This window comes from Ambystoma mexicanum, chromosome 10, assembly GCF_040938575.1.
Source record: "Ambystoma mexicanum isolate Mex_15411 chromosome 10, UKY_AmexF1_1, whole genome shotgun sequence".
Classification (NCBI taxonomy): Eukaryota; Metazoa; Chordata; class Amphibia; order Caudata; family Ambystomatidae; genus Ambystoma; species Ambystoma mexicanum.
In genome coordinates this window covers 728,941,393-728,966,924 of record NC_090932.1, presented here as the reverse complement: position 1 = coordinate 728,966,924, position 25,532 = coordinate 728,941,393, and the positions used below count along the sequence as shown (strand labels likewise).

Here is a 25,532-nt window from a genome sequence, read left to right as displayed (position 1 = left end):
TGGTTCTCCAGTTAATATGTATTCCCTAATAGCTAAATGTAATTATGGTATAATACTGAAATTCATTTTCTTTGTGGGTTTCTATTATAAACAATGTATATGTTTCCCACCAAATCTATGAAGGGGCCCTGAAGACGGCTGGGTCAAGAGAATCAGGGAGACCATTACAGCTAAAACCTGGTTGGCAAGATATGAATTTCTTCATATGGCTACACATGAAACTGAAGATAGATTTATAGGAATGTCATCCTTTAATTTTTTGTTTTTATTGTTTTAGTTTTCAATACAATTTGATTGGCAAAATAACAGGACAATAAGATAAGATTACAGAACAAAAGGAAAAAAAATGACAAAAGAGCAACCTTTCAATGTTGAAACAAGACAGATTCAATATTTTATTATAAATCCATTTCACTGATAAAATGCAATCTCTAAAAGTTAAAAATCTCTAAAAAATAACAGAAATGTAATTGTTGCTAAAATCACAGTTGTACGTTGACCAGTAAAACATTTTCCCAAACAAAATGTCAGCTGTTAAATCTCTGTAATCCGTAAAAAAAATTTGTAAAAAATATCTTTCATTGTGGGAGCACGTGCAGACTCAACACCACAAAAAACTTCAAGGTTTCTAACTGGTTCTGACTTTTTCAGAACCAACAGTTTCTTCCCCCATCAAGCTTTTTAATCTCACCCCTAGAACGTCTTTAGTCTGCCACAAATTAAAACAGAATCTTAAAAACAATCCTGTAAATTTTGGTGACGGTCACTTCATAAGATAAGCAGCCATTTGGTTAAAAGGTTTCAATTAAAAAAATGACCACTCTTAAAATTCTTATATTTGTTGCATTGATCCCAAGTCAGCCTCCCATTATAGTGCCACCATTTTATCTTGGCTCGATCTGGATTAGATACAAGTACATCTAGTGAAATATCTTCTTTCCTCATTATAGGTATACAGGCTTCCTTCCATGCCTGCAAAGACCAATCCGGGGTTAGGGTCTAGTAATGCAGCTATGGCAGGCAATATTGAAACAGAATTCCAATTGCTCAGAATATACTTCCTGAACAAACTCATAGTTCGCCATGTGCACATAATGTTTAAGGATAATAGCCCCAAATCGTAAAGTATCATTTGAACTGGATGTCTTGATGGAAGAGACAGCACTTTCCTCCAAACAAACCCTCAATTCTACTCCAGGCTGGCACAGCTTCTACCATCGTAGTTTCTGCTCCAGAAATTAAAATTGGGACCACCTTTTGCTTATAAAAGGTGAGTAATTGGTTGTAGGAACATTTCCCATATTTCCTATGTATTGTTGCGGCCTGTGAAGCCTGTGACAAGGCCTTCCTTCTCAAGTCCAGTTTGTAAGGGGCCTATTGATTACTGCTAATGGTACTCATTTCCAAATAGCGATGCTCATCCAGTTACCAATGGTCTTTTATATAAAAAACATTTAAATGTGTGTCTCAATAACTTTCGTTTTCTCAACATTGATAGTTAGATGATTCTTGTTAACATAGTGCTCGAGGGCTGATAATGAATTTTGTAAACACATCAGAGTTTTATCTAAAATAACAAGATCATCTGCGAATAGGAGCCACGGTAGGGGAATAGATGCCAGTTTTGGTAGATAGGAAATTATGCTTTCCAATTGGAGGCCAATATCAGCTGTGAAACTATTAAAAAGTACATGCATGAAAGTGCATCCCTGCTTAAGACCTCTGGATGTTGGGATAGATTTTGTGAAGAGTCCATCTTGGGTCACTCTAATTTGTATGGACGTACCCGAAACAAATGCCAGAATATGTGCCGGGCATGCTGCCTCTTCCATCTTTGACAACAAAAGTTCCCTCCGGAAATGAATCAAAGGCCATTTTAAAATCTATGAGAGCCATGTATACCGTCTGACCTGATTGGATGACTCTCTTCTTGACCAAGGTAAGTGCCAAGAGAATTATTGAACTGCCTAAGCCGGGGCAAAACCTCAATGGTGGCTTTGCCACAGGGACTCTTGCTGAATCCATTGTGTGGATCGCGGCACATGTTTAAATATAGGATGATGAATTTGAATTTGTATTAATGTTTTCACCGTGTTAGTTTATATAAACTTTAGTATATTTTCTGAGATGTTATTTGTGTTTATTATATTTAAATTGGTTTCAGCATTTTACGGTTGATGTATAATATTATTAACTGTATAGTTCCGTAGTTATTTAAAAATACTCAAAATAATGTTGTTTGAACTTTTTGTTGGTTTAGTGACTATATTGGGTGAGATGTACGTAAGACATTTTTTGGTGCACCCAATGTGAAGAACATTTCTTGACACAAATGTTAGTTGTTAAAAACTGCAGTACTTTGTTTGATGTTCTATAACTCACCCTGTTTTCCTCAATAGAATCCTGTATGGGATCACTCTGCATAATGTTTGCCTGCAGTCCTATGACATATTTACAACATTTGAGTTCAAAAATAGATTTTTCACATGGTTAAATACATATGGACTTATTTCCCAAGTCCTGAAAGTGGAAAAGGGAGGCGTGAAAGCAAAGAGTATGCCATTTATGCTTCAGTTTTACACTTTTATATTTTGAGGCATTTTCATATTATTTAAAGGGGCGTATGGAGCACGAAGCAGAATTAAAGAAAGTTTCCACGTGCATTGCCCCTCTGCCTTCAAATGATACATGGTTTAACGCCAGCATACATTTTGATGTTGGTGAGAAACTAATGCATTGCTATGAAATCTGCATGCATTTAACACCAGCAGAAAGTAGAATGCTGCCACCGGAGCCTATTGTAAATGCAGTCTGCAAAGATACATTTTTTGCGGCCGGTAGATCTTTTACAAAAAGGAGCATAAAAAGAAAGAGTAACAGTGATTAGCTTGTTTTTACTCTTTCATTTCCACTCTGTTTGTAAAAGTGGAACATTGCATTCATGAGTCCCAACTGCACGTAAATGTTGATGTTGGAGGTCCTCTTCATGCAATTGCCACTTTTACCAAAATTACCTCCTTGGTGTTTTCATTCTTGATGTCTCTTTGCTGCGAACACTCAACACCTATAACTTGTATATATTTATTCTTTGCAGCTATGATTTTTCTGTTCATATAGTGGGGTTTATTAACACCACAACAGACGGTATGGTTATATGTATTGAAGGATGGACAAACCATGCGGTATATACACAAAATTAAAGAGCTAAAAAAAAAACAATAGTCTGAAAGTTTGGTATAAACACAATTCAATAGTTGACATGCATTTCATTCAGTACTGCACTTATCAACACAATGGGCCTCATTCTGAGGTTGGTGCTAGTCATTAGCGCCATGACTAGCGCCATTACCAGTACCGTGTCCGCCCTGGTTCAATGGGGATTTACCAGTCTAGTCCGACCTTTGCGGGACCGGTAAGTCCCCATTGAAAATACCATTCCCCATTCCCATTTGAGCCCCCATAGGGCCACTTTGCTACTCTGCATCACTCTGTTATGGTGGGCCCAGACACAGCAAAATGGTTGCAAAACCCTTGTGCTCGACAAAACCCCTGAAAATCGCGCTTTTCAACACACAAAAAGATGGCTGCCCAATCTGCCACACATGTTGTCAGTGGTGGAACAGAGATCTCACTACTGAAATATGTCACTGGGCTTCACAACAATTGAAAGTGGAGTGCAGAAGGAAAAAGCAGTGCTTTGCTAAAATGAAACTCCAATATGGCTTTAAATCATCTTTTCTTTGCTGCTGAAACATCTGAATGCCGGTACAGAACACCTTCAAATATTAAAAATTCTCGCTGGGTGCTACAATTCACTTAGTTTAAGGAATCACTGTGAACTTACAATGTCCTGAAAGGCTGAGAGCATAAAGAGATTTTCACAGCAAAAGTGGCCTGTCTGTGGATCTGTAAAACATCTCTGTGTAGCAGAGGGCTACCTGTGATGACAGCTGCTGTCAGAGGCATTTCTGCTTAAACTTTAACATGTTATAAACTGAGGCCTGTTACTGATAGTCACCCATATTATAGTTGTGTTTTTGATCCCACAGGCTCAAAATCTTGAATGAGAATTCTATTTGTTATTTGATACAACAAGTTTGTTTTGTGCTAAGGAAAAGCCAAAATAATTTAACAATTAAATTAAACCAGGCTGAGCTGCAAAACTGGAATAGCAGGTCTGTCTCACAGAAGGAAGACCTTCCCTCAGCAGGAACTCACGGGGAAGTGTCAATTATAGGTTGGGACATCATTTTTTCTACAGAGGGAAAAGGAACAATGACAAGCTGCACCTCAGGAAACTCAAGGTGTGAGGAGGGTTGTAAATGGCCTCTGCAAGGAACAAACAAGGAGGAGAGTGCTCCTGCACTGCAGGGAGACAAATAGAGGCGGACCCAAACAACCATCTGTGGCTGAACATTAACAAAGAACACTGTTAAAAAAGACTTATAACTTGCTAGTCAAAATGGTGAAAAATATAAAAATGAGAGAGTTGTTCATTTAATTTCCGGCTGCACGTTTTAAGAGGTGGCAAAACCGTGTGACATGTTCTGGAAAGGAATGGCAAGAAATGTGATTTAACGCAAAATGCATGACTGTTAGAATTGTGAAAATGTACATGCATATCCCCATGTTAAACGTGCATATTTGTGAAAAGTTGCAGAAAAATCGGAAAGGGTGTTCATAGCAAAAAGGGCAAAATTCTGTGGAAAGGGGAGACATGGTCCCACAGCTACGGGGTTTTGAGGAATAGCTGCTATGTAAAATATGGCATCTTTGTGTGTAATTTGTAGAAACGTGACTAATGTAGAAATGTGTGTTTAAGATAAAATCCGATTTTGAGACCAGTGGCTCTGGAATTGTGAAACAAATCATAAATCCTGACATCACCCAGCCTTGAGCCAATCACTCAAATTGCAAGGCGGAGATGAAGTATTGACCCTATCCCAGCACAAGGGGACAAGCTGAGAGAAGCCGACCCACACACCCCCTGTATGATGTCATTTCATAGCATAAATAGAGACAGCTCACCACACATAGGGACACAGACAGATCCACTCACCCTCCTGATGCTTGCGGAGCACCCTGCTGCTGAAATCTACATTTTCCTTGTTGCAGACTCCAGAAACTTGGCAAAGCAAGGGCCAATTGCATAGCTGAACTATTCTCAGCTAGGCCTCAAATTCTAGAACAGAACACCAAAAGCTTAGGGGAAGCAACATAATACAGTCGGGCTGTGCTGTTACTGCTTGCCTGCTGAATTGAAAGATCCTCAGAACCAAGAAGGGCAGATCCCGTCCAGTCCTGTGCCGTGCTGTGACCAGAGCACCTTGCTGACCCTGTCCAGTCCTGTGCCGTGCTGCGACCAGAGCGCCTTGCTGACCCTGTCCAGTCCGATGTGCCTAGCCGTCAGTCCCTGATAGGTCCAGAATCTGGACGGTTAAGAATCCTAACAGTCCAGAATCCTGATGGTCCCATTTAAAAACGTATCCAGTGAGTATAAATGGGAAGAACTGTGTCATATAGCGTATGTACTTTGCATAGTCTTGTCCCTAGCTTATATCCATCCTATCTTTCAATTAGAACCAATATTGTTAGAACTATCTTTTCACAGACTCTTCTCTCACATGTGTTCCTAAACTCTAACTTCCCATTGATTGATTAAGAAAGTAATTCCCAAACCAAACAGAAAGCAGAGTATCACACCTGAACTGTGCGGCATTCTACTTTAATATAGTGTAAGCAAACCCATTTGTCATTTTTAAAAGTGCATTTCTGTTTTCAATTCTCGCACCTATTTTACAAAAACGACCTTCACTAAATCCTCTGTAACTCACTCAGTTTCTGCGATAGAAACAAAATTTCAACTCCTACTTGTAGCCAACATCCATATCTATACATAGCAAAGTTTGCAGTGGATTATCATTTAGAGAAATTTGTACATGTGTAGAATAGCTCTAAAATGCTTCCAATTTGGATTTTAAGATTCCAAATGTTTTCTTTGCATTAAATCATTGCTTGTGTCTGTGTGCAACTATTCAAAGCGGCTCCCATAAGAATTTAGAGCAATTTAAGAATTTTACACCATATTTAGACTTTTTGGCCAGTCTATTTTAAAGATTTTAAAAGTCATCCTGACAGTTGAAAAGCCCACTTCGTTTTTCTCTTTCTGTATAAAGGGGTTCGGGGGAAGTGAGACAATGACCTGTACATTCCTGAATACCTGCTCTCTCCTTCCATCTCTTTGCATTACCTATTGGGGGGTTGAGAAGTGTTGCAGGGGGAATTTCTAACCATTGTGCTATCTGATCTGAAACCAACACAAAAGTATTATTTTCTGTGCTACATTTGCTTGCCCATAACTTTGTCCCAGTGTATTATAGACATCATTCTGTGTTCTGTCATCCCATTGGTGATTGTTGTTTACCTATTAATATATATATTGTGTTCTGATCTTAACTAAGTAAATAAATAATACCTTTTACAAACCAGCCTGATTTCTGGTCCAGCGTGACAAATAATTGAATCCATATATCAAATAAGTTTTCCATTGCGTTGTACACTAGGCCGGGAGAAGAGTGTATCGCCTGATTGAAATCCTTAACAGCATACATATCCTAATTGACCGTTTAAATTCGGTCAATTGTGCAGAAGGTCAATTGTCATTCGGACAATTGTCATTTGAACAATTTGCATACAACCTTCTATTTCACAGCCTCAGCTTGTATCAGCTATTGGATTTTGTATATACCACATGTTTGGGCTATATATTTCTTTGGCTGTTTCATGTTGTATTCTGACAATGGTTTGACCCCCTTTTTGTGCATAATACTCTATCAGCTATTTTATTAATACAATATACATGCATACATGCAACTAATAAGTATTGTTCACATAAAAGGCAGAGGTGTTGAGTTTTCACATCAAAGAGACATAAAGAATTAAAACACTGTGTGGGTCATTCTGCATTCTCTGGGGTGAAAAAGTAAGGCGTAAAAGTAAGCCGTTTGCCATTAACACCATTTATGCCTTACTTTTACATTCCAGGGTATTTTATGCCATTTAAAGGTGGAGAATGAGCGCAATATGCGATTAATATTTCCTCCATGCGATCCTTCTCTGTCTTCAAAGCGCATATGGTTTAAAGCCTGCATGGGACTTCCATGTAGGAGTTAAACCAATGCATTCCTATGAAATTTGCCTGCTTTTGGCATTTGATAAAGGCATGTGGATCGCATAGGAATCCATTGTAAATGCCATTTGCAAAGTATGGTTTGCAGGTGGCCTTTACATTTTGTTACTAAGTGTAAAGTAATACTGAAGCAATATTCCCCGAGGTGGCGGGCCGGATCCTGTGGGTAACGGCCCGCCACCCAAGTTAAGGGCCCGAGGGAAGTGAGGGTCACTTAATGAGGGTGGCAGCTGTTGCCCACAGGGTGGGCCCAACCACCAAGGAGGATACCGCTATTAGCACCCATGTAGAACACTGCGCATCTGCAGGTGCTAAGGGTTTTCTTTTATTTTGAAAGAAAAAAAAATACCTTTTCCTCGCAGCCAATGCTGCACTGCCTTCAAACCAGGAAGTCCATCTTCAATGTTCATGACGGATTTCATGAACATTGAAGAGGGGACTGCCTGGCTGATGTCAGCATGGGGTAGGGTGACGAGGAAAAGGTACGTTTTTCTTTCACTATTTCAAAAGGGAAAAAACAAAAAATGAGCACCCCTGTAGTGATCTACACGGGTGCTAATAGGAAGGGGGAGCAGGGAAAGGAATAGCCTGACACTAATGTAAGTGCTCAGAACGCGGGCTTACCTTTGTGAATATAGCCCACGTTTGGAGCATTTTTATTTGCTCCAGGTGCCTCCCAGGGTGCCAATGAAGAGTAAAGGTGGTTCCGTCTGGCTCTTCTCTTCTTTTTTAGCTCTGTTTTGTAAATGTATAAAATTGCGTGCAGGGGGCCCAACAACATGCAAGTGTAAATGTGGCTAATCCCATGAATGCAATTAACATTTTTTGCAAAACAACCAGCTATGTTTTTATCTATGGCGAGAAACAATTTTAGTTGTAAATATTTAGTAGACGCGCTGGCATACATGAATCTTGGAAATTTGTTTTTTCCTGTTCTGGGCAGCCACCCCCATTTGCGAAAATTCTCTAGCTGTCCCTGCCACTAATATGACTTGGAGCTGCGAAGCCTAAACATTACTTTTAACTATTCAAAGCTACGTGCCCGACGAACTGAGATGGACAATTCTCCAGTGAATCAAAGTAGTTTATTGTTTAATAAGGGCCCGATTCATGGAATTCTTTTCACGGTTCAAAGTGACTTTGCACTGCTGAAAGGTGACTTTGCACTGTCGACACCCTGGTTCATGGAACTGTGCAAAGTGTATTTTTTCAGTGCAAAGTCCGTGCAAAGTAATTTTGTACTGCAAAAATGAATGTCTATGCACAGACTTTGCAAAGACTTTGCACTGAAAAAATACACTTTGCACATTTCCATGAATCAGGGTTTTTGTGGGCAGTGCAAAGTAACTTTGAACCGTGGAAGAAATTTCATGAATCGGGCCTGAATATTTGACCACCAATTTTCCAAATGTTTCTATCCTATACCTGAACCTTCACCTGGTCCTCCCTATCCTGTTTTTTAACCTTGAAGTTTTTCCTTTTCCAAATCCTTATTTCCTACACATTCCTACTTAATCCCAAATGGTTTGCTTTTATTTATTTATATTTTAGTGTTTGTGCTGCTTGTGCACCAATAGCTGCAAAGCCAAAACGTGACAAACAAATAATGTAAAAATATTGTCAGATGGTTAAGTAGCTCCTGAGAAGAGCGCACCCACAAGCGTATTGAGTTCCCTGATAGTTACTGTACAATGATATGATTTTCGGGCATTTGATTGCAATATTTCACTATGTATTTGAGAAAACTGCATTTTTGTGATAGTTTCAAAACATGTCCTTTCTTATACATTGATACAGAATCGAAGATAGACCTACCAACGTTGTGTCAATCTGCTTATGTCAGAAGCTTGCTTTTGCCATGCTGTACCCCTGGTACAAACCTTTGATGCGTGGATAGCCAAAGTCAAATACAATATCCTTATCTGCTGTTACCTAGGATGAAGTTTGCAACTAGACCACGATGGAATTACACAGGTTGTCTTAGCGACCGCACATGCAGACTATGAAACTCCTATGGTACCATTTTCTAAAGCCCCTGGGTGTAAAATGAATGTGTCATACAAAGGCGTGTGTTGTTTACGCTTTGTCGCTTTGTGTTTTTGGGCCATGGGCTGTTCTTTCTATTTGGAGGTATAATAGGGGCACAGAACAGTACTTCTGTTTCCGCAGTGCATTCATGCCCCGCCTTCACATAGCACATGGTTTTCTACAAGCATGTATTTTTATGCTGGTGGAAAAACAATGGATTTCTATAGATTTTTTCCTGACTTTTCTCCCTAATAAAACCATGCGGGTTCCACAGGAATTCAGCAAAGCCCAATTTGCACACAGAATTTACACTTTTTCCAAAGCGGAGTGAAGACAATTTTGCCTATGCTTTGCATTTTCACTCCATCTTGGAAATTAACACAATATCACTGGGGTCGTTGTGTACTTGTAGACATGGTCTCTTCCAGTGCATTTACAGACTTACATCAAACTACCCCTTCTTATCTTGTGCATGTGCATAGAAATTGGAGCATTTCGAGCTGCATCTATCATTCGCAGCTTTGCTATAGTTTTTTTAAGGTGTTTGTGTTTCCACAGCACGTGCTTGTGGTTGTACAATTACTAAAGCAAAGAATCCACAAATAAAGAGGCATTAACTAACAACATTAAAAATGGTCTTCTCGAGATGCCCAGCTCCCAATATGGGGGCAGATTACAGAAATGGAAGCGTGTGTAAAGGGATCTTGAGAGCCTCCTGTTCCAATTCCATCCATCCTTGTATCTGTACTTTGTCCTTTCATCTTAAAATGGCCGATATCTGGGATACCCAGATATATCTCCTCACATCTGTGTCCCCTAACCCACCCAAATATATGTGTCTTGTCATTATACAAGTGGTAATTCTTGGGTGCTTATTTCCCCAGATGAATTTATAGATCTAATGATGCAGGTGGAACAGCTATGATGTCCCCGATTTTTATTGGTAGAGCATGGCTCACATATAGAAGCCGGGTCTCAGATTCATCTTTATCGCAATAATCCGCCCCAGCCATGATATCTCCTGGGTTGTCCACCGCTCTATATCCTGGGTGTTTTCTGGGGGTTTTGGTCATGATGAGAAGAGAAACCATATTTTATTCAGCTTGCACCATTAACATTAAAAATACAATAACAATAAAATAATGTGTGCACATTATACAAATCTCAACATTATCCAGATACAAAGGATATATGATGAGCAGAACATCGTCTGCCTATAATGCAACCTTATGTTCACTTCCCCTTGACCAGATCTCTTTAATCTCAGCATTTGATCAGATCCTCCTGGCAAACGGTTCCATCGATAATGCGAATATATGCGGGGAGAGGACAGGCTTATCTGGTCCCCCTTTTGATCTGGATGCTATCACTCAGACCCCCGTTCACAGGTAGCCTTGTGACAGGTGAGTTAAAACTGTCCATAAAACATGGGAAGGAATTGTGGCCAAAGCAGAACCATGCAAGCGTTTTTTGTATAAAGCTCCAAACCTGTAACGCTCACCTGATTCCCGCAGAGGCGCCCGTCTTGACTGGGCGAACACCGTATCTTCAAAGGTGATGTGTAACACACGGTTGGCTCTTTGGGCTGGACCTCTGTGCACTGTATGTCTGACTCGAAGAGTAAGATGTCTGCAGATAGAAAATATGGGATTAATGAACTGGGGTTATTGGGTGTCTCTCTCTTCTTCCCTTTCTCTTCTCCTGTAGAACCCCAAAGGTTAACGCTCTCACCTTAGGTAAGTGAACGCCGAGCTCTCCATCTGCCTCGGGGCAGGGTGCCGTGACCAGTTTCTTCACTGGATAAGGGTGCAGGCCTCTTGACCTCAGAGGGCTACTGTCCGTCGTTTACTGCACGAACGGTAAGATCCGAGTATTTCGAATGTCTTTAAAATTCTTTTGTAATGATGTCTCTTGTTTTGCAGGGTTCCGGCGATGGCGGATGACGGGCTGAAGTGAGTTGAGGATGGAACCCGTGTGAGGAATAGAAGCACCTGGAAGCATGTAAGTAAGCGCTTGTTGCCTGCTTCACGATGCGCACTAACTGTCCTTTTATCTTGCAGGTACAAGTTCGGAGCTGCCGAAGGGTGCCGGAATGCCCACTGGGTTCGGCGTGGGAAGGAGTAATGGCACGTGAGTAATAAAGTTACCCAATGTCTTTAAACGCACCTTCTTTTGTCTTTCAGATGCGGGATGCAGCGCCGAAGGCCTCCGGAGCGTGCGAAGAGTTGGTAAGCTTTTGTTTTTCAGATGCCGGTATGCAGAGCGAAGACCTCCGGAGCACGCGAAGAGTAGGTAAGCCTTGGTCTTTCAGATGCCGGAATGCAGCGCAAGGCGTTGGTGACAGCCGATGGACCAGGTAAGAGAAGCGCTGTCACTGAAGACCGTAGTGCTAACCTGTTCTTCTTGTCTTTATAGGTGTTGCTGAAGACTGGATTCAGGATGGTAAGCCTTTTTCCCTTAGGCCCAGGATCAGATGCAGAAGACACGATGAGCATTCTGCTGCAGAGGATGCAGAATAACGCAAAGCAAGATCCATCCATCGGGTGTGGTTTAAATAGCCTCCTGTAGTGCTTAGGTGTCTCCTTCCACAGCCACGCCTAGGTAAGAAAAGAGTTCCTGCTTTCTAGAAGAGTTCCAGTGTTCTGAACCTAGGGAGTGGCTCCTGCCCCACCCAACAGGAAAAGTAGTCCCAAACAGAAGAGGATCAGGGGCTCAACTGGCAGGTAAGTAAGCAGCATGGTCTGCTGCAGGTAAGTCCACCCAAGCATTATGAGCCCGGCGCTTCCAGCGCTGGGACTGGGCATCTTTATGAGCCTGGTGCCACTGGCGCCAGGACAGGGTCCAAAAGGTCCCAATTGGGACTGGCTGGCACTCGGAACCGGGGTTATGGGTCTGCTTCCAAGGGAGTCGGGCAAGTCCTGATCTTTTGGAAGCAGAGATCATGACAGTACCCCCCTCAAGGCCCCTCCCAAACCGGGCTTCTCCGGGGGTTTGGGCTTGTTCGGAAATGTTCGATGAAATCTTTTGATTAGACGAGGCGCGTGGACATATTCTGCAGGTTCCCAGGATCTTTCTTGGGGACCGTAGCCTTTCCAGTCAATCAGGTAAAATAGTTTTGATTTGGAGATCTTGGAATCCAGGATGCTTTTGACTTCAAACTCGAGTTCTCCGTCAACTAGAATAGGTTTTGGAGATTTAGTTAGTCGGGTTTGAGGTTGCACGGGTTTTAATAGAGAGACGTGGAAGACCGGATGTATCTTCATGTGAGGGGGCAAGTCCAACTTGACCGCTACTGGATTTACTATGGTAGTGATGGAATAGGGACCAAGATATCTTGGGTTGAATGTGCGTGGTCCTTTTAGAGGTAGATATTTGGTGGATAACCAGACTTGATCTCCTACTTGATACTGGGGGGCTTCCTTCCGATGTTGGTCTGCGCCTTTCTTGTATTGTTCTTTAGCCCTTTGAAGGTGAGAAACGGCTTCCTTAAAGGCTTGGGTGATTGTAGAATGCAGGTGGTCTACTGCTGGTGTTCCAAGATCTTGGAGTGGATCCAACTCCGAGGTTCGAGGGTGACTCCCGTATAAAAGAAAAAACGGGGTCTTCCCAGTTCCCGAGTGGACAGAATTATTGTAGGCATATTCGGCTATCCAAAGGATATCTTTCCAAGTTTTTTCAGTTTGTTGTAGCATGCAGCGCAAATACTGTTCCAGAGTTTGATTGGTCCTCTCGGTTTGTCCGTCGGTTTGAGGGTGGTGGCTGGTCGAAAGTCTCACATCAATTTGAGCCGACCGACAGCAACTTCGCCAAAAATGAGAAATAAATTGACTCCCTCGATCCGAAATTAGAACTGAAGGAAAACCATGCAGTCGGACGATGTTTTCGAGAAATTCTCGGGCCAGAGTTGCTGCTGTTGGTAAGCCTTTGAGTGGAATGAAATGCGCCATCTTGGAGAATAGGTTCACGATTACTAGGATCGTATTGTATCCGGAGCATGGAGGTAGATCGGTGATGAAGTCCATAGAAAGCGTATGTCAAGGGCGAGGTGGGATGTCAATAGGGCATAAGAGGCCGGCTGGTTTTACCTTTTGACTCTTGTTTTGGGCGCATACTCCACAGGACATTATAAAGTCTCTGATATCTTTTTTCCAAGATGGCCACCAGAAGTAGCGCTTGATCTTTTCCGAGGTTTTGGCCATACCGGGATGTCCTTCCATTAAAGAATCGTGATAACAAGAGATTACCTTTTTCTGTAAATCTGTGCTGGGCAGGTATAACCGTTCTTGGAAATATAATAGGTTGTCCTTCACCGTAAAGTCCTTTCCCTGCAGATGCCAATTCTGTATGTCTGCTGGAGTTACCAGTAGCCTGGCTTTATCCTTAACTTCCTCTATGGATTGTGTGGCGATTACACCCAGAATTCTTTGTTCGGGAATGATAGGTACAGGTTTAGGATTGATCAAATGTTCTTCCACTCCCATCCGAGAAAGGGCATCAGCTTTACCGTTTTTTGTACCAGGTCGATAGGTGATTATGAAGTCAAACTCGGCAAAGAATAGTGCCCAACGGAGTTGCCTAGAGGATTGAGCTTTTGCGGTTTTCAAATATTGCAGGTTTCGGTGATCCGTAATCACAGTAACGGTGTGTCGGGCCCCCAGAAGATAATGCTGCCAAGCCTTAAAGGCGGACTTGATAGCTAGAAGTTCCTTATCAGTAATAGTGTAATTGATTTCAGGAGGCGAGAATTTGCAGGACCAAAATGCCACGGGATGCAACTGATTGGTTACTGGGTCCTTTTGTGATAGAACTGCCCCCATGGCAAGGCTCGAAGCATCAGTTTCAACGATGTAGGGGAGTTCTGGGCGAGGATGTTTTAAGATCGGTGCAGAGATAAATCTAGTCTTCAAATCCTGGAAAGCTTGTTCCGCCTCGGTAGACCATTCAAAACGTTTGTTTTTCTTTAACAAGGCGGTGATGGGCTGGACTATTCGAGAGAATTCAGGGATAAACCTGCGGTAAAAGTTAGCGAAGCCTAACATGCTTTGAACACCTTTTACAGAGGATGGCGATGGCCATTTGAGAATTGCATCGACCTTCTTTGAATCCATACGCACTCCGCTAGGTGATAATATGAATCCCAAGAATTCAACTTCAGTCACGTTGTAAACACATTTTTCCAACTTAGCGAAAAGTTTGTGTTGACGCAATCTTTCGAGGACCATTTTCACGTGTTTCCGATGAAGAATAAATGAGGATGTCGTCAATGTAAACAACAACACACACATCTATGAGCTCTCTGAGGACATCGTTCATAAAATATTGAAAGGCGGCCGGGCATTGCAAAGTCCGAAGGGCATGACCTGATATTCAAATAGCCCATACTTGGTGCGGAAGGCCGTCTTCCATTCATCGCCCTCTTTTACTCGTACCAAGTGGTAGGCTCCTCTAAGATCCAGCTTGGTATATATGCATGCTTTTCTGACTTGGTCCAGGAGTTCAGGGATCAAAGGTAACGGATATCTATTCTTAACGGTGATCTGATTCAGGGCGTGATAATCTATACAAGTTCTAAGGTCCCCTTCTTTTTTTGGAACGAAGAACAAAGCTGAGGAAGCAGGGGACTTGGAAGGACGAATAAACCCATTCGCTAGGTATTGATCCAGGTATTGTCGGAGGTGAAGATTCTCAGGCTCGGTGAGGGCATAAATTCTACTACAAGGAGGAGTAGATCCAGGTATCAGGTCTATCTGGCAGTCATAAGACCTATGAGGAGGTAGAGAGTTAGCCTGATCCTTCCGGAAAACATCTTGGAATTCAAGGTATTCAGGAGGTAACTGGGGAGCCTCCGAGGAAATTGCTGCCAGTGCAACACCAGGTCGAGGGTAACAAGTAGAGACACATTCTGGAAACTGAACCGTTCTTGCTCGCCAATCAATCTGAGGATTGTGCTTTTCTAACCAAGGAATTCCTAGAATAATCTGGAACTGAGGGGCCTTGATCACATCGAACACAATCTTCTCCTGGTGTCCATCTTGACTTATTAGCGTCACTTCTTGGGTGGTATGCGTTACTGGTCCGGAGGCTATCTCCGTACCATCCACCGTAGTAATGACGTCCTTTACAGCCTTGGGACAAAGAGTTAGATTCATCCTCAAAACCATTTCATGATCCACATAATTGCCGATGGCACCGCTGTCGACGTAAGCTTCAATCGCATGCAATCGATCCGGATGATCAGGGCTAATGAGGACCATAGGTATCACGAAATGCGAGGTCACGGAACTGGTTTTAACGCTTGGCAAAAGGACCTCTATTCTTGTCGGGCGAGGTCGTTTTACTGGTCAGAGTTTGTGACCTTGGTAACTGCAGCTCCTACTGCCTTCTTGGCTGGTTTCACCGGACAGTCTCGAAGAAAGTGCCCTGAGTTTCCGCAATAGAGGCATAATTGCAACTGTTTTCTCCTTTCCCGCTCCTTTTGTGTTAGTGGTCCTTTCAGGCCCCCTATTTGCATGGGTTCCCCGGAGTCTACTCCTTTGGAAGGAGTTGGTGGTTTGGAAAATACTCGAGCATCAAACTTGGAACGATCGGCCTTCCTGTTCTGCAGTCTGTGATCTATTTGAACGACTAAGTCTATATAGTCCGAACAGTCTTGCGGGGGATTCACTACTTGGGCTAACACATCTTTGAGCTCTCCACGTAGACCTCTATAAAACAGCGTAATCCTTTTGTCCTCAGGCCATTGAGTTTCCACTATCAGTCTGTTGAAAGACGCAATATAAGCCAAAAGGTCTTGATTACCCTGTCGCAACGAAAGAAGCTCATTGTCCAAAGCCTGCCCCTGTGAATGTCTTGCGAACAGTTTTTCCATACTGAGCTGAAAAGCTTGAAAATCATGGAGAACCGGATCATCTTGATTAACTAGAGGGATCGACCAGTCTGCCGCATTGCCACTAAGGTACGAAAGCACGAAAGCTACTTTAGCTTGATCAGTTGGAAAGGCTGCTGGCCGGCATAAGAAATGCAACCGGCACTGATTAATAAATACTGCAAACCTCTTTGGGTCACCAGAAAATCGTTCGGGCGGAGCCAGAGGTACATTCCCAGGTAGGTTGATTTGCACTGGATTCATAGAGGATGTTGAAGGAAGATTTGCCCCTGATGCGGGTAATGGGGTCTGTCCGGCTTGTGACTGTAGCAATTGTCTAGCGAGATCGTCTGTTCGCTCCTTGGAAATAATCAGTTCCCTTCTTAGAGCGTTCGTTTCCTGACGGGCTGCATGCACTTCTGCTCTTAGTTCCCCAAGTAACTGGGCTAGCTGGTCGGTATCCGAGGTTTCCATAGCGCCTGGGCGGGAGTTTTGCGGTAGGCTTTGCGTTCTGTAACGCTCACCTGATTCCCGCAGAGGCGCCGGTCTTGACTGGGCGAACACCGTATCTTCAAAGGTGATGTGTAACACACGGTTGGCTCTTTGGGCTGGACCTCTGTGCACTGTATGTCTGACTCGAAGAGTAAGATGTCTGCAGATAGAAAATATGGGATTAATGAACTGGGGTTATTGGGTGTCTCTCTCTTCTTCCCTTTCTCTTCTCCTGTAGAACCCCAAAGGTTAACACTCTCACCTTAGGTAAGTGAACGCCGAGCTCTCCAGCTGCCTCGGGGCAGGGTGCCGTGACCAGTTTCTTCACTGGATAAGGGTGCAGGCCTCTTGACCTCAGAGGACTGCTGTCCGTCGTTTACTGCACGAACAGTAAGATCCGAGTATTTCGAATGTCTTTAAAAGTCTTTTGTAATGATGTCTCTTGTTTTGCGGGGTTCCGGCGATGGCGGATGACGGGCTGAAGTGAGTTGAGGATGGAACCCGTGTGAGGAATAGAAGCGCCTGGAAGCATGTAAGTAAGCGCTTGTTGCCTGCTTCACGATGCGCACTAACTGTCCTTTTATCTTGCAGGTACAAGTTCGGAGCTGCCGAAGGGTGCCGGAATGCCCACTGGGTTCGGCGTGGGAAGGAGTAATGGCACGTGAGTAATAAAGTTACCCAATGTCTTTAAACGCACCTTCTTTTGTCTTTCAGATGCGGGATGCAGCGCCGAAGGCCTCCGGAGCGTGCGAAGAGTTGGTAAGTTTTTGTTTTTCAGATGCCGGTATGCAGAGCGAAGACCTCCGGAGCATGCGAAGAGTAGGTAAGCCTTTGTCTTTCAGATGCCGGAATGCAGCGCGAGGCGTTGGTGACAGCCGATGGACCAGGTAAGAGAAGCGCTTTCACTGAAGACCGTAGTGCTAACCTGTTCTTCTTATCTTTATAGGTGTTGCTGAAGACTGGATTCAGGATGGTAAGCCTTTTTCCCTTAGGCCCAGGATCAGATGCAGAAGACACGATGAGCGTTCTGCTGCAGAGTATGCAGAATAACGCAAAGTAAGATCCATCCATCGGGTGTGGTTTAAATAGCCTCCTGTAGTGCTTAGATGTCTCCTTCCACAGCCACGCCTAGGTAAGAAAAGAGTTCCTGCTTTCTAGAAGAGTTCCAGTGTTCTGAACCTAGGGAGTGGCTCCTGCCCCACCCAACAGGAAAAGTAGTCCCAAACAGAAGAGGATCAGGGGCTCAACTGGCAGGTAAGTAAGCAGCATGGTCTGCTGCAGGTAAGTCCACCCAAGCATTATGAGCCCGGCGCTTCCAGCGCTGGGACTGGGCATCTTTATGAGCCTGGTGCCACTGGCGCCAGGACAGGGTCCAAAAGGTCCCAATTGGGACTGGCTGGCACTCGGAACCGGGGTTATGGGTATGCTTCCAAGGGGCTCGTGCAAGTCCTGATCTTTTGGAAGCAGAGATCATGACAAAACCAGCCTATCGAAGGACTTGTGCTAATAGGGCTGTGGGGATCTTTTACCCGACTTGCCAAATTCAGGGGTCTCTCACTTCCTTTTGCCAACCTTTGATCATCTCTCGGGCAACAGAAGGGGGAACCCAGGAACAGGCCAGCATGGAGAGAGAGCCCATGTCTTACCTCATCCTCGACTTGGACCCGTCTCCCCAAACAGGTGTCTAACTTTCATGTAAATATTTCATTAGCTCACCCCTGCAAAAAGGAAACTCCTTGTGATGGGGGATCAAGCAAAATCACTCGAGGTAACCCCTTCCCATATTCCTTCTCCCTTGACAAGCTTCTAATGGAGTGTGTAAATGCAGAGTGTTTTTGCACTCTATGCCTCATTCCATCAGGAGAATCCAGATCAAAATGGCACATTGGGAAAAACACAAAGGGCTTGCATTTTTTTCCTGATCTGTGTTATATCCACGGTTATGACAGTGGAACACAAAGGATACATATTGGTGATACCTCGCATTTTTGACAATGGAACACTTATCAAAGGACACAGACTGGTAGCCAAAAAGGATACACTCGTAGTCTTTCCCGAAGTAACTGATAACCTGAAGGAGAACGACGTCCTGTCAAGATTAAACCTTCCAACTAATGTCACTCTCTGACTAGAATGAATTCTACAGCCAAAGAGAGCTATTAGTCGAAGGAATGAATTCTACAGCCAAAGATAGCTATTAGTGGAAAGGAATGAATTCTACAGCCAAAGAGAGCTATTAGTGGAAAGGGCGTGAGTGGACCAAGATTCACCAGGCTGTTGGTAGAAAGGAACTACATTAGAACAGAGCTATAATCAAGAAGACAACAAGGGCCTATCGGGGTTACACTAAACTGAAATCAGCACAGCCACAGGCAAGTCCAAGAATTTCCGAAGGTAATCCGAGGAAACAATGACAAGGAGGGAAGTTAGTAGAGGAGTCTAACCCGGGCAGAATGAGGGCCACACTAGAGTCGAGTTGGTGCACGCAGGATAGCGTCCAATCAAGTTCAGTGCACTTATTCATTGTAGGTGAGAAGAAGAAATGGAGAACCTTATTCCAGGTTGGTAAGCCCTTTTGCAGTAGAATGTCCAATTAGGATTTCGTGAGGAAAATAGGCACTGAGCTCACGATAACAACAGCACAAGACACTCCTATTGAAATGCGGGTGGTAATTAAACAGGAGTTGTATACCCGCAATAAACAGAGCAGATGACTTACAGAAAGTAATGTTGCCAGAGGAAGAAATGTTCCAAACAGAATTGGAGCGGAGATGAAGGCAGGTAGGGAATTGGTACTCTGCTGGGTGGAATTCAGAATGGATGCTGACCACGAAAATCAGCTGGTGGCTCCGAGTGATACCAGAGCGCGAAGTTGCCGAGCGCCGTGTAGGAATGCGGGAATTAGCAACCGCTCTGAGCGGAACCTGGAGCAAACAATAGGAAAGCAGGAAAATGCCGACTGCAACACACTGAGTCTGCAAGGGAATTAGAAAACTCTGAGCTACGGAACGCTGTGGAGTAAGAACAACGATCAGAAGCACCGTTGATTTGAATTTGCCATTATAAATACTGTCACCTGACATTCACGTAATCACGTGACCACCGTAATGACGAATACGGCACACAGTTCCCAGAATGACTACGTGATTAGGACTCGCGAACGTTTCGTAAACAAAAAAAAGACCGCAGTATCAAGGTGACACCATCAGTAAGCGATTTAATAGCGGAGCTCCCCAAACAATCTCCAACATGTATAGAATGGCCTGGCCGTTCTGAAAGCTGAATGTACAGGTAATAGGGAGCGTTTAGGAGATATAGATGTGCCGGGTGTGCCTGGGGTGACAGGCATGACAGTCTGTGCCCTTTTGATGTCCAATCAATATGTGCCCATCTATAGAACCGTACAATCGTCTCGTAAAAATCTCCTATTGCAACCAATCAATGCAAGTGTTAGGTGTGAAGGTTCTTCATCATTTGGTTTGCAAATATATGTAATATATGTAATACCCTGTGAGATGAGGTACAAGACTTCGATTTTGAGAGATTCTCAAATCGTACCATTTTGTAAATTGTGTGGCCTCCTTTGGCACATGGTTCACAAGTCTCAAGAAATGGTTCAGATTGTGATCTGAGCTATAGAAAATATCTAATGTATTAACTAACTCACTTACTCATCTGAGATTATACCAAATGTAAGTTTATGTCATATGTCAGTATTTGTCACAGTAGTTCTAACTCATTGACAAGACAGACAATGTTGTAATTTTGGTTCTTACAGTGCATCTTGTTAGATTCCTGAAAGTCTTCATCCTCCTTGACTGTGTCATTAACACTTGGTGCAAACATCTGAATACTGTCATCCAGGTACCAGCTCAAATTCTCATCAAACACTGTGGCAATCATGACAAAATCCTTGGCCCTTGTCACCTGTGAATAGAGAGGAACGTGTGTGCCTTACTGTGAATACAAAGGTCAAAACATAATAAAAGGCAAAATAGTTCAAGTTAAGTTGAGGTGAGAAAGACCACATAATAAACATTTGATCACATACTATTCCCTACTGGGCGTTACAAGTGGGTTTCTATTTTGGTTCTGGAAAAATATCAGCATTTCTAACCTTGGAAATAGTGGGATTTGTATGTGCACTTGGGGTTTCTGATGGAATTCCAAAATGTTCATCTTAATTTGTTCTCATGTAAATAATGGTGATACATAGCACCTGAAGGTACAGTGTCAGATGCTGGTATAAGTGTGGGGCACCATTATTCTGTGGCTGGATTGATCTGAAAGTATACTCTGGCATAATGCCAATCGTCCAAGTTGTATTCACCTGAGTTTTCTCGTTTTTGTACAAACAAAGGTAAAATGGTTTCTTTCTGATAAAGTGTGCTCTGCTATTCAGGAATATTTTCTATAGTGTGCAGTGATCGGACATACCTTTCTGAAGGTCAGCAGTTTGGTTGAGTCTGTCAAAAAACATCTATACATATATAATACATTCAATGAACATCTTTGTCAAAGGGGTTTATGGTTAAGTGGCACTAATAAACATCTTTTTAAAAATTATTTTTGAAAGTTTAATTGGCAACTTTCAGCTGAAGCTTTTTACACCAATGAATACACACAACAAATACAGCAATAAAGCAACATACCTTTATAAAATAATTGATAATATAGCAATCGTTCAATTAATGCATACACACAACTAATAAAAATCCAATCTAAAAGAAAAATTGTGCGTGCCATAATACACTGTTCATGCTGTATTCCAACTTCATCCAGAATCATTTACTTCATCAATCCTAATCGATACAGTCACACAAACTATCTTCTACAGATTGAAAAGGGCTATTATAAGTACAGGATCATTCCCTAATAAACATCTACCCCAAAACGATGGGGTGCTCGCAGTTTTGGCTTTATGAACCAATTAATTCAATGTTTATTGATGCTCTAAGGACATCACAGGGCACACGGTCAGGATGTGTCTCAGTGTTTCAATCTCCTCCTTTATGTGACATAGACGACATACCCTATAATTTCTCGCAATCTGCTGCCTGGCAATCATTAGTTAAACCTGACCTTCAAGAAAAAACATCTGATCTTTGGATTAGGGCATTTCATCAAGTAAACTTCTGCCTTGCCAAATGCATATATATGATCCACAAACAATTGCAGAGACTTGTATGTCGTTACTCTTTTAATATTAGTATAGCAGTCCCAGCTTTGGGCTTTCTTCTGCATTTCTGATTTCAATTTCATTGTGTTTTTCTTTCAGGTCAGGCTTCCAGTCAATCACCCTAAAAAAACGATTTACAAGTCTTGGTCAATCAGTCCAGTTTTTTTCTCATAATTACAACTAACTTCTTCCTTCATTACATTGAGGATAGCAATATTTGGACCATTGATAATATTTAATAACAACACTCCTTGTCTCATCTTAGTCAAAGTCTACAAGGAAGTAAGGCCAAGTTCCAATCTCAACATACTGACAGGAACCCCTTTGACCGTCCCCAACAGGTGCCGCAATATTGCCCTTTCCAATTTATCAAACCACTTTGCATCTAGGGAATTCCAAGATTCAGGGCCATTAAGGGCTATAGGAGTTAAACTGCTATAGGAGTTAAACTGTGTTTGTAAATCTGTAAAAGTCCACCAATACTAAATCCACTTCTTATTTGCAAAAATTGCATAAGAGCACCCAAACGCCCGTTTACCTTATTTTCCATTGCCCTCCTAGAAACGCTCACTGCGTTTGGTTGAAATAACAGAAGCCAAATATATATAATCCACAGTCCATTCCACCAATACATTATCTACTGTGAGATTCAGGGGTTTACAACACGTATTAGTGTCAAATACCATTAATCGCGTCTTTTTTAAGTTAATTTGCAAGTCATATTCCACAGCATGTTCTAATAAGATATTCATGGCTTGTATAATGCCAACTTTGGTGTGATCCATCAGCACTATATCGTCTGCATAAGACAGGAGCAATATGTGTTATGTCCCCCATTTAGAGGAATAGACCCTAGTTTTGGTTGATCTCTCAGGGAGATCTGCCAGATAGAGGTTAACAAGCAAGTGTGCTAAAACACACCCCTGCTTCAACCCACTATTAGTGGAAATCGCCTCTGTAACGCTGCCTGTTCCATCCATATGCACCTGCACAGAGGTGTTAGTATGCAATTGGCAAATCATGTTCAAAAGACCTTTGTTGATACCCCATCTAATTAGCTTATGCCACAATTTTGTCCTGTTAACACAATTGAATGCCTTACTAAAATACATAATTAAGGAACCTTTTTAGCCTTAGCCCTATCTATTAGAGTATGCAGGATCACCAAGTTGTATATGGTGGAGCAGCCAGGGTGGAATCCAACTTGGGCACAGTGCAAAATATTACATTCATTAGCCCACAGTTCCACCTCTCTACGGAGGATGTTGGCAAACAAGACAACGGACGCATCAAGCTTAGCGAGTAAGTGATATTTAGCTACATAATCTCTCTGTCCCGATTTATGTATAGGTACCAATAAGGATAATTGCCAAGAAGCAGTTATTCGATTCATATCTACTCTGTAATTAAAATAAGTGAAAAAGATCACAGTCCCAAGTACTGGGAACCTCCATGACAACTAAATTAGTCTGGCCATCGGGGCCAGGAACTCCCAAATTGTTTTGTGCTCTTATCAGATTTTCAATGGACTGCTGATCATAAGATGAAATATCAATGGAGGGTACCACAAATCATCTTTTACAATACCATTTAACCCCTTGATTTGTTCTTCCCATTTTTCAGCTGAGACACGATTAATTAAGACAACATTGCATCTACCAATATTGCTATTTATTAAAGACCAAACCTTTTTTAAATCTTTTGAAGCAAGTATTTTAAGCATAATCTGCCACTTCTTGGTTTACCTTGAGGTTTTGTGCTCCCTCAAGCTGTGTTTGTACTCATTTTTAAGCATTTGTATGTATTTCATGCTATCGCTTAAGGAGATTTATTTATTCTTTTGAGTTATCCGTATAGTATATCTTAATATAAGTTTCCTCTCCGCTATTGTAGGAGTCACATGCAGATTCATGATATTTAATGTTGGTTTGCTTCCTCCAGTTCATCAATCAAATCCAGAATATTCTTTAGCTGAACAATCTCAGGAGGATTGTTAGCATTCACTACAAGTAACATCACCACCTCCCACCCACGTGTACATGGTATTAGCAATATTATCCCCACAAATAATTTCACCATATATATGGTTGCCGGGAAAGGCCATAGGCAAGATTATTTGCGGGGATAATTTATGGGGTAAATGGGAGCAGGGGTTGCGGGGGTGTCCCGGGCTTCCTTTAAAAAAATATGGGGGTTACAGGGGTGTCCACCGCAGGTTGCATGGGTTAATATCGCTGCATAAAAAGTCGCCGTTCTTGTATGGCAATATTTTTGCGGGGATATTAACACATGGAACCGTGTACATGTGCAGATTGAACATACAGAATTGCTTGTTTTATCTTAACAGCTACATAGGACAGTTCTGTATGGCTATTTGCATACCAAGTTCCGGTCGACCCTTGGAACCCTTACTAACAGGATTCATCACTCTACTATAGCCATGTAACAATATAGGGGTCCTTAACCATGTCTCTTGCATCAGCATGAGGTCAAATTCGAAACAGGGGGGATAATAGTGAACGATTTAAATGTTTATGCCACCTGATATTCCATGACACTATTTGCATTTTATTGAGATCTGTGTTAGGAACTTTGCTTGGTATGTACTATGGCCCAGGGCATCTGGCCCAATCAATGATGGTGTGAAAATGATGCCGATCAATCTTTTTATCCAAACAAAGTTTCCCAGCTCTTCACATATTTTCTGCTGAATGTCAGACCATCTTTCCAGGGGAGCTAAACCGAAACCCATTTCCATAAATGCTGTAAAATGCCATAGTATAATATTCACCACTTTGTTAGACAAGCAGTGAATCGCTGATTTCCTAGGAAAGACCACATTGATCAGTTCAACATGATCAATATCATTTGAGGTGATCACACGTAATTCCGGTAACCAATGACGTATAGTTCAAAAAGAACCCCTATTTATTGGCCCAGTATCTTGTTGGTCTAGGCTATTGTATATGCTCTAACTGTTGGCTTCCAATATGCATTCATCCAGGTCTGTACATTAGTGCCAGCAGGCGTGGCATTATCAAACTTTTACACTTCCTGATCATTAATAGTCTCAACTTGGGTCTCTTTGTTCTCCGGTGAGGCATACATACTAGACAGATGCCTTTTCCTTTCCACTTCCTTTCTTTTCTGTGGATGCTTTTTGATATTATTCGATATTTTGGTTTGTATTAACCATCCATCCAGCTTATTCCCTGCTTAGGCAGATTCCCTATGGTCTTTCTCCACCATATCATCTAAAGTTCTTCATTTATTGAATTTTCCACATTGAGGAATTTTCCACATTTTCCACCTCTTGAGGCCTAATGCTTTGTTGACTCTCCTCATCGTCCACATGATTTATCTCACCACTCTCATGGTTAGTCCGATTATGTTTTTGCCTTAATAGGCAGATCCTCTATTTCTTTTGGACTTCCTTATTCTTCCGACCTCTTTGCACCAGCCTATCACAAGTCTGAGACACACTGATTAGTGAAGAGATAATCAATGGATGACCATCATCCACATTTTGTACTTCTTCAGACACATTGGTATTGTAATTGTAATTGTAATTGTTTATTTGTAAAGAGCTTATACACAAGTGAAGTGCTTCAAAGTGTATTCTGAGCACCAAACTCTTCCTGCACATTACACTCATGTTGCTTATCTTGCATTACAATTATGACCACATCCAGTTGGTTATTAATCCACCCAATATTCAGTGAAGTAGAAACCATTTCCAATTGTCATTCCCTCGGGGTCTTTTTCGGACATTTTAATAA

The 25,532-nt window shown here is 42.2% G+C and overlaps 1 protein-coding gene across 1 annotated transcript in view; it reads right to left on the bottom strand.

The window, feature by feature from the left end:
• CP (ceruloplasmin) overlaps positions 1-25,532 on the bottom strand; it is a 536,222-nt gene that overhangs the window by 229,574 nt on the left and 281,116 nt on the right. The window contains exon 10 of the mRNA XM_069618363.1: positions 20,351-20,501. Coding sequence (XP_069474464.1) covers positions 20,351-20,501 — 151 coding nt within the window. The remainder of the gene's footprint in view (positions 1-20,350; positions 20,502-25,532) is intronic.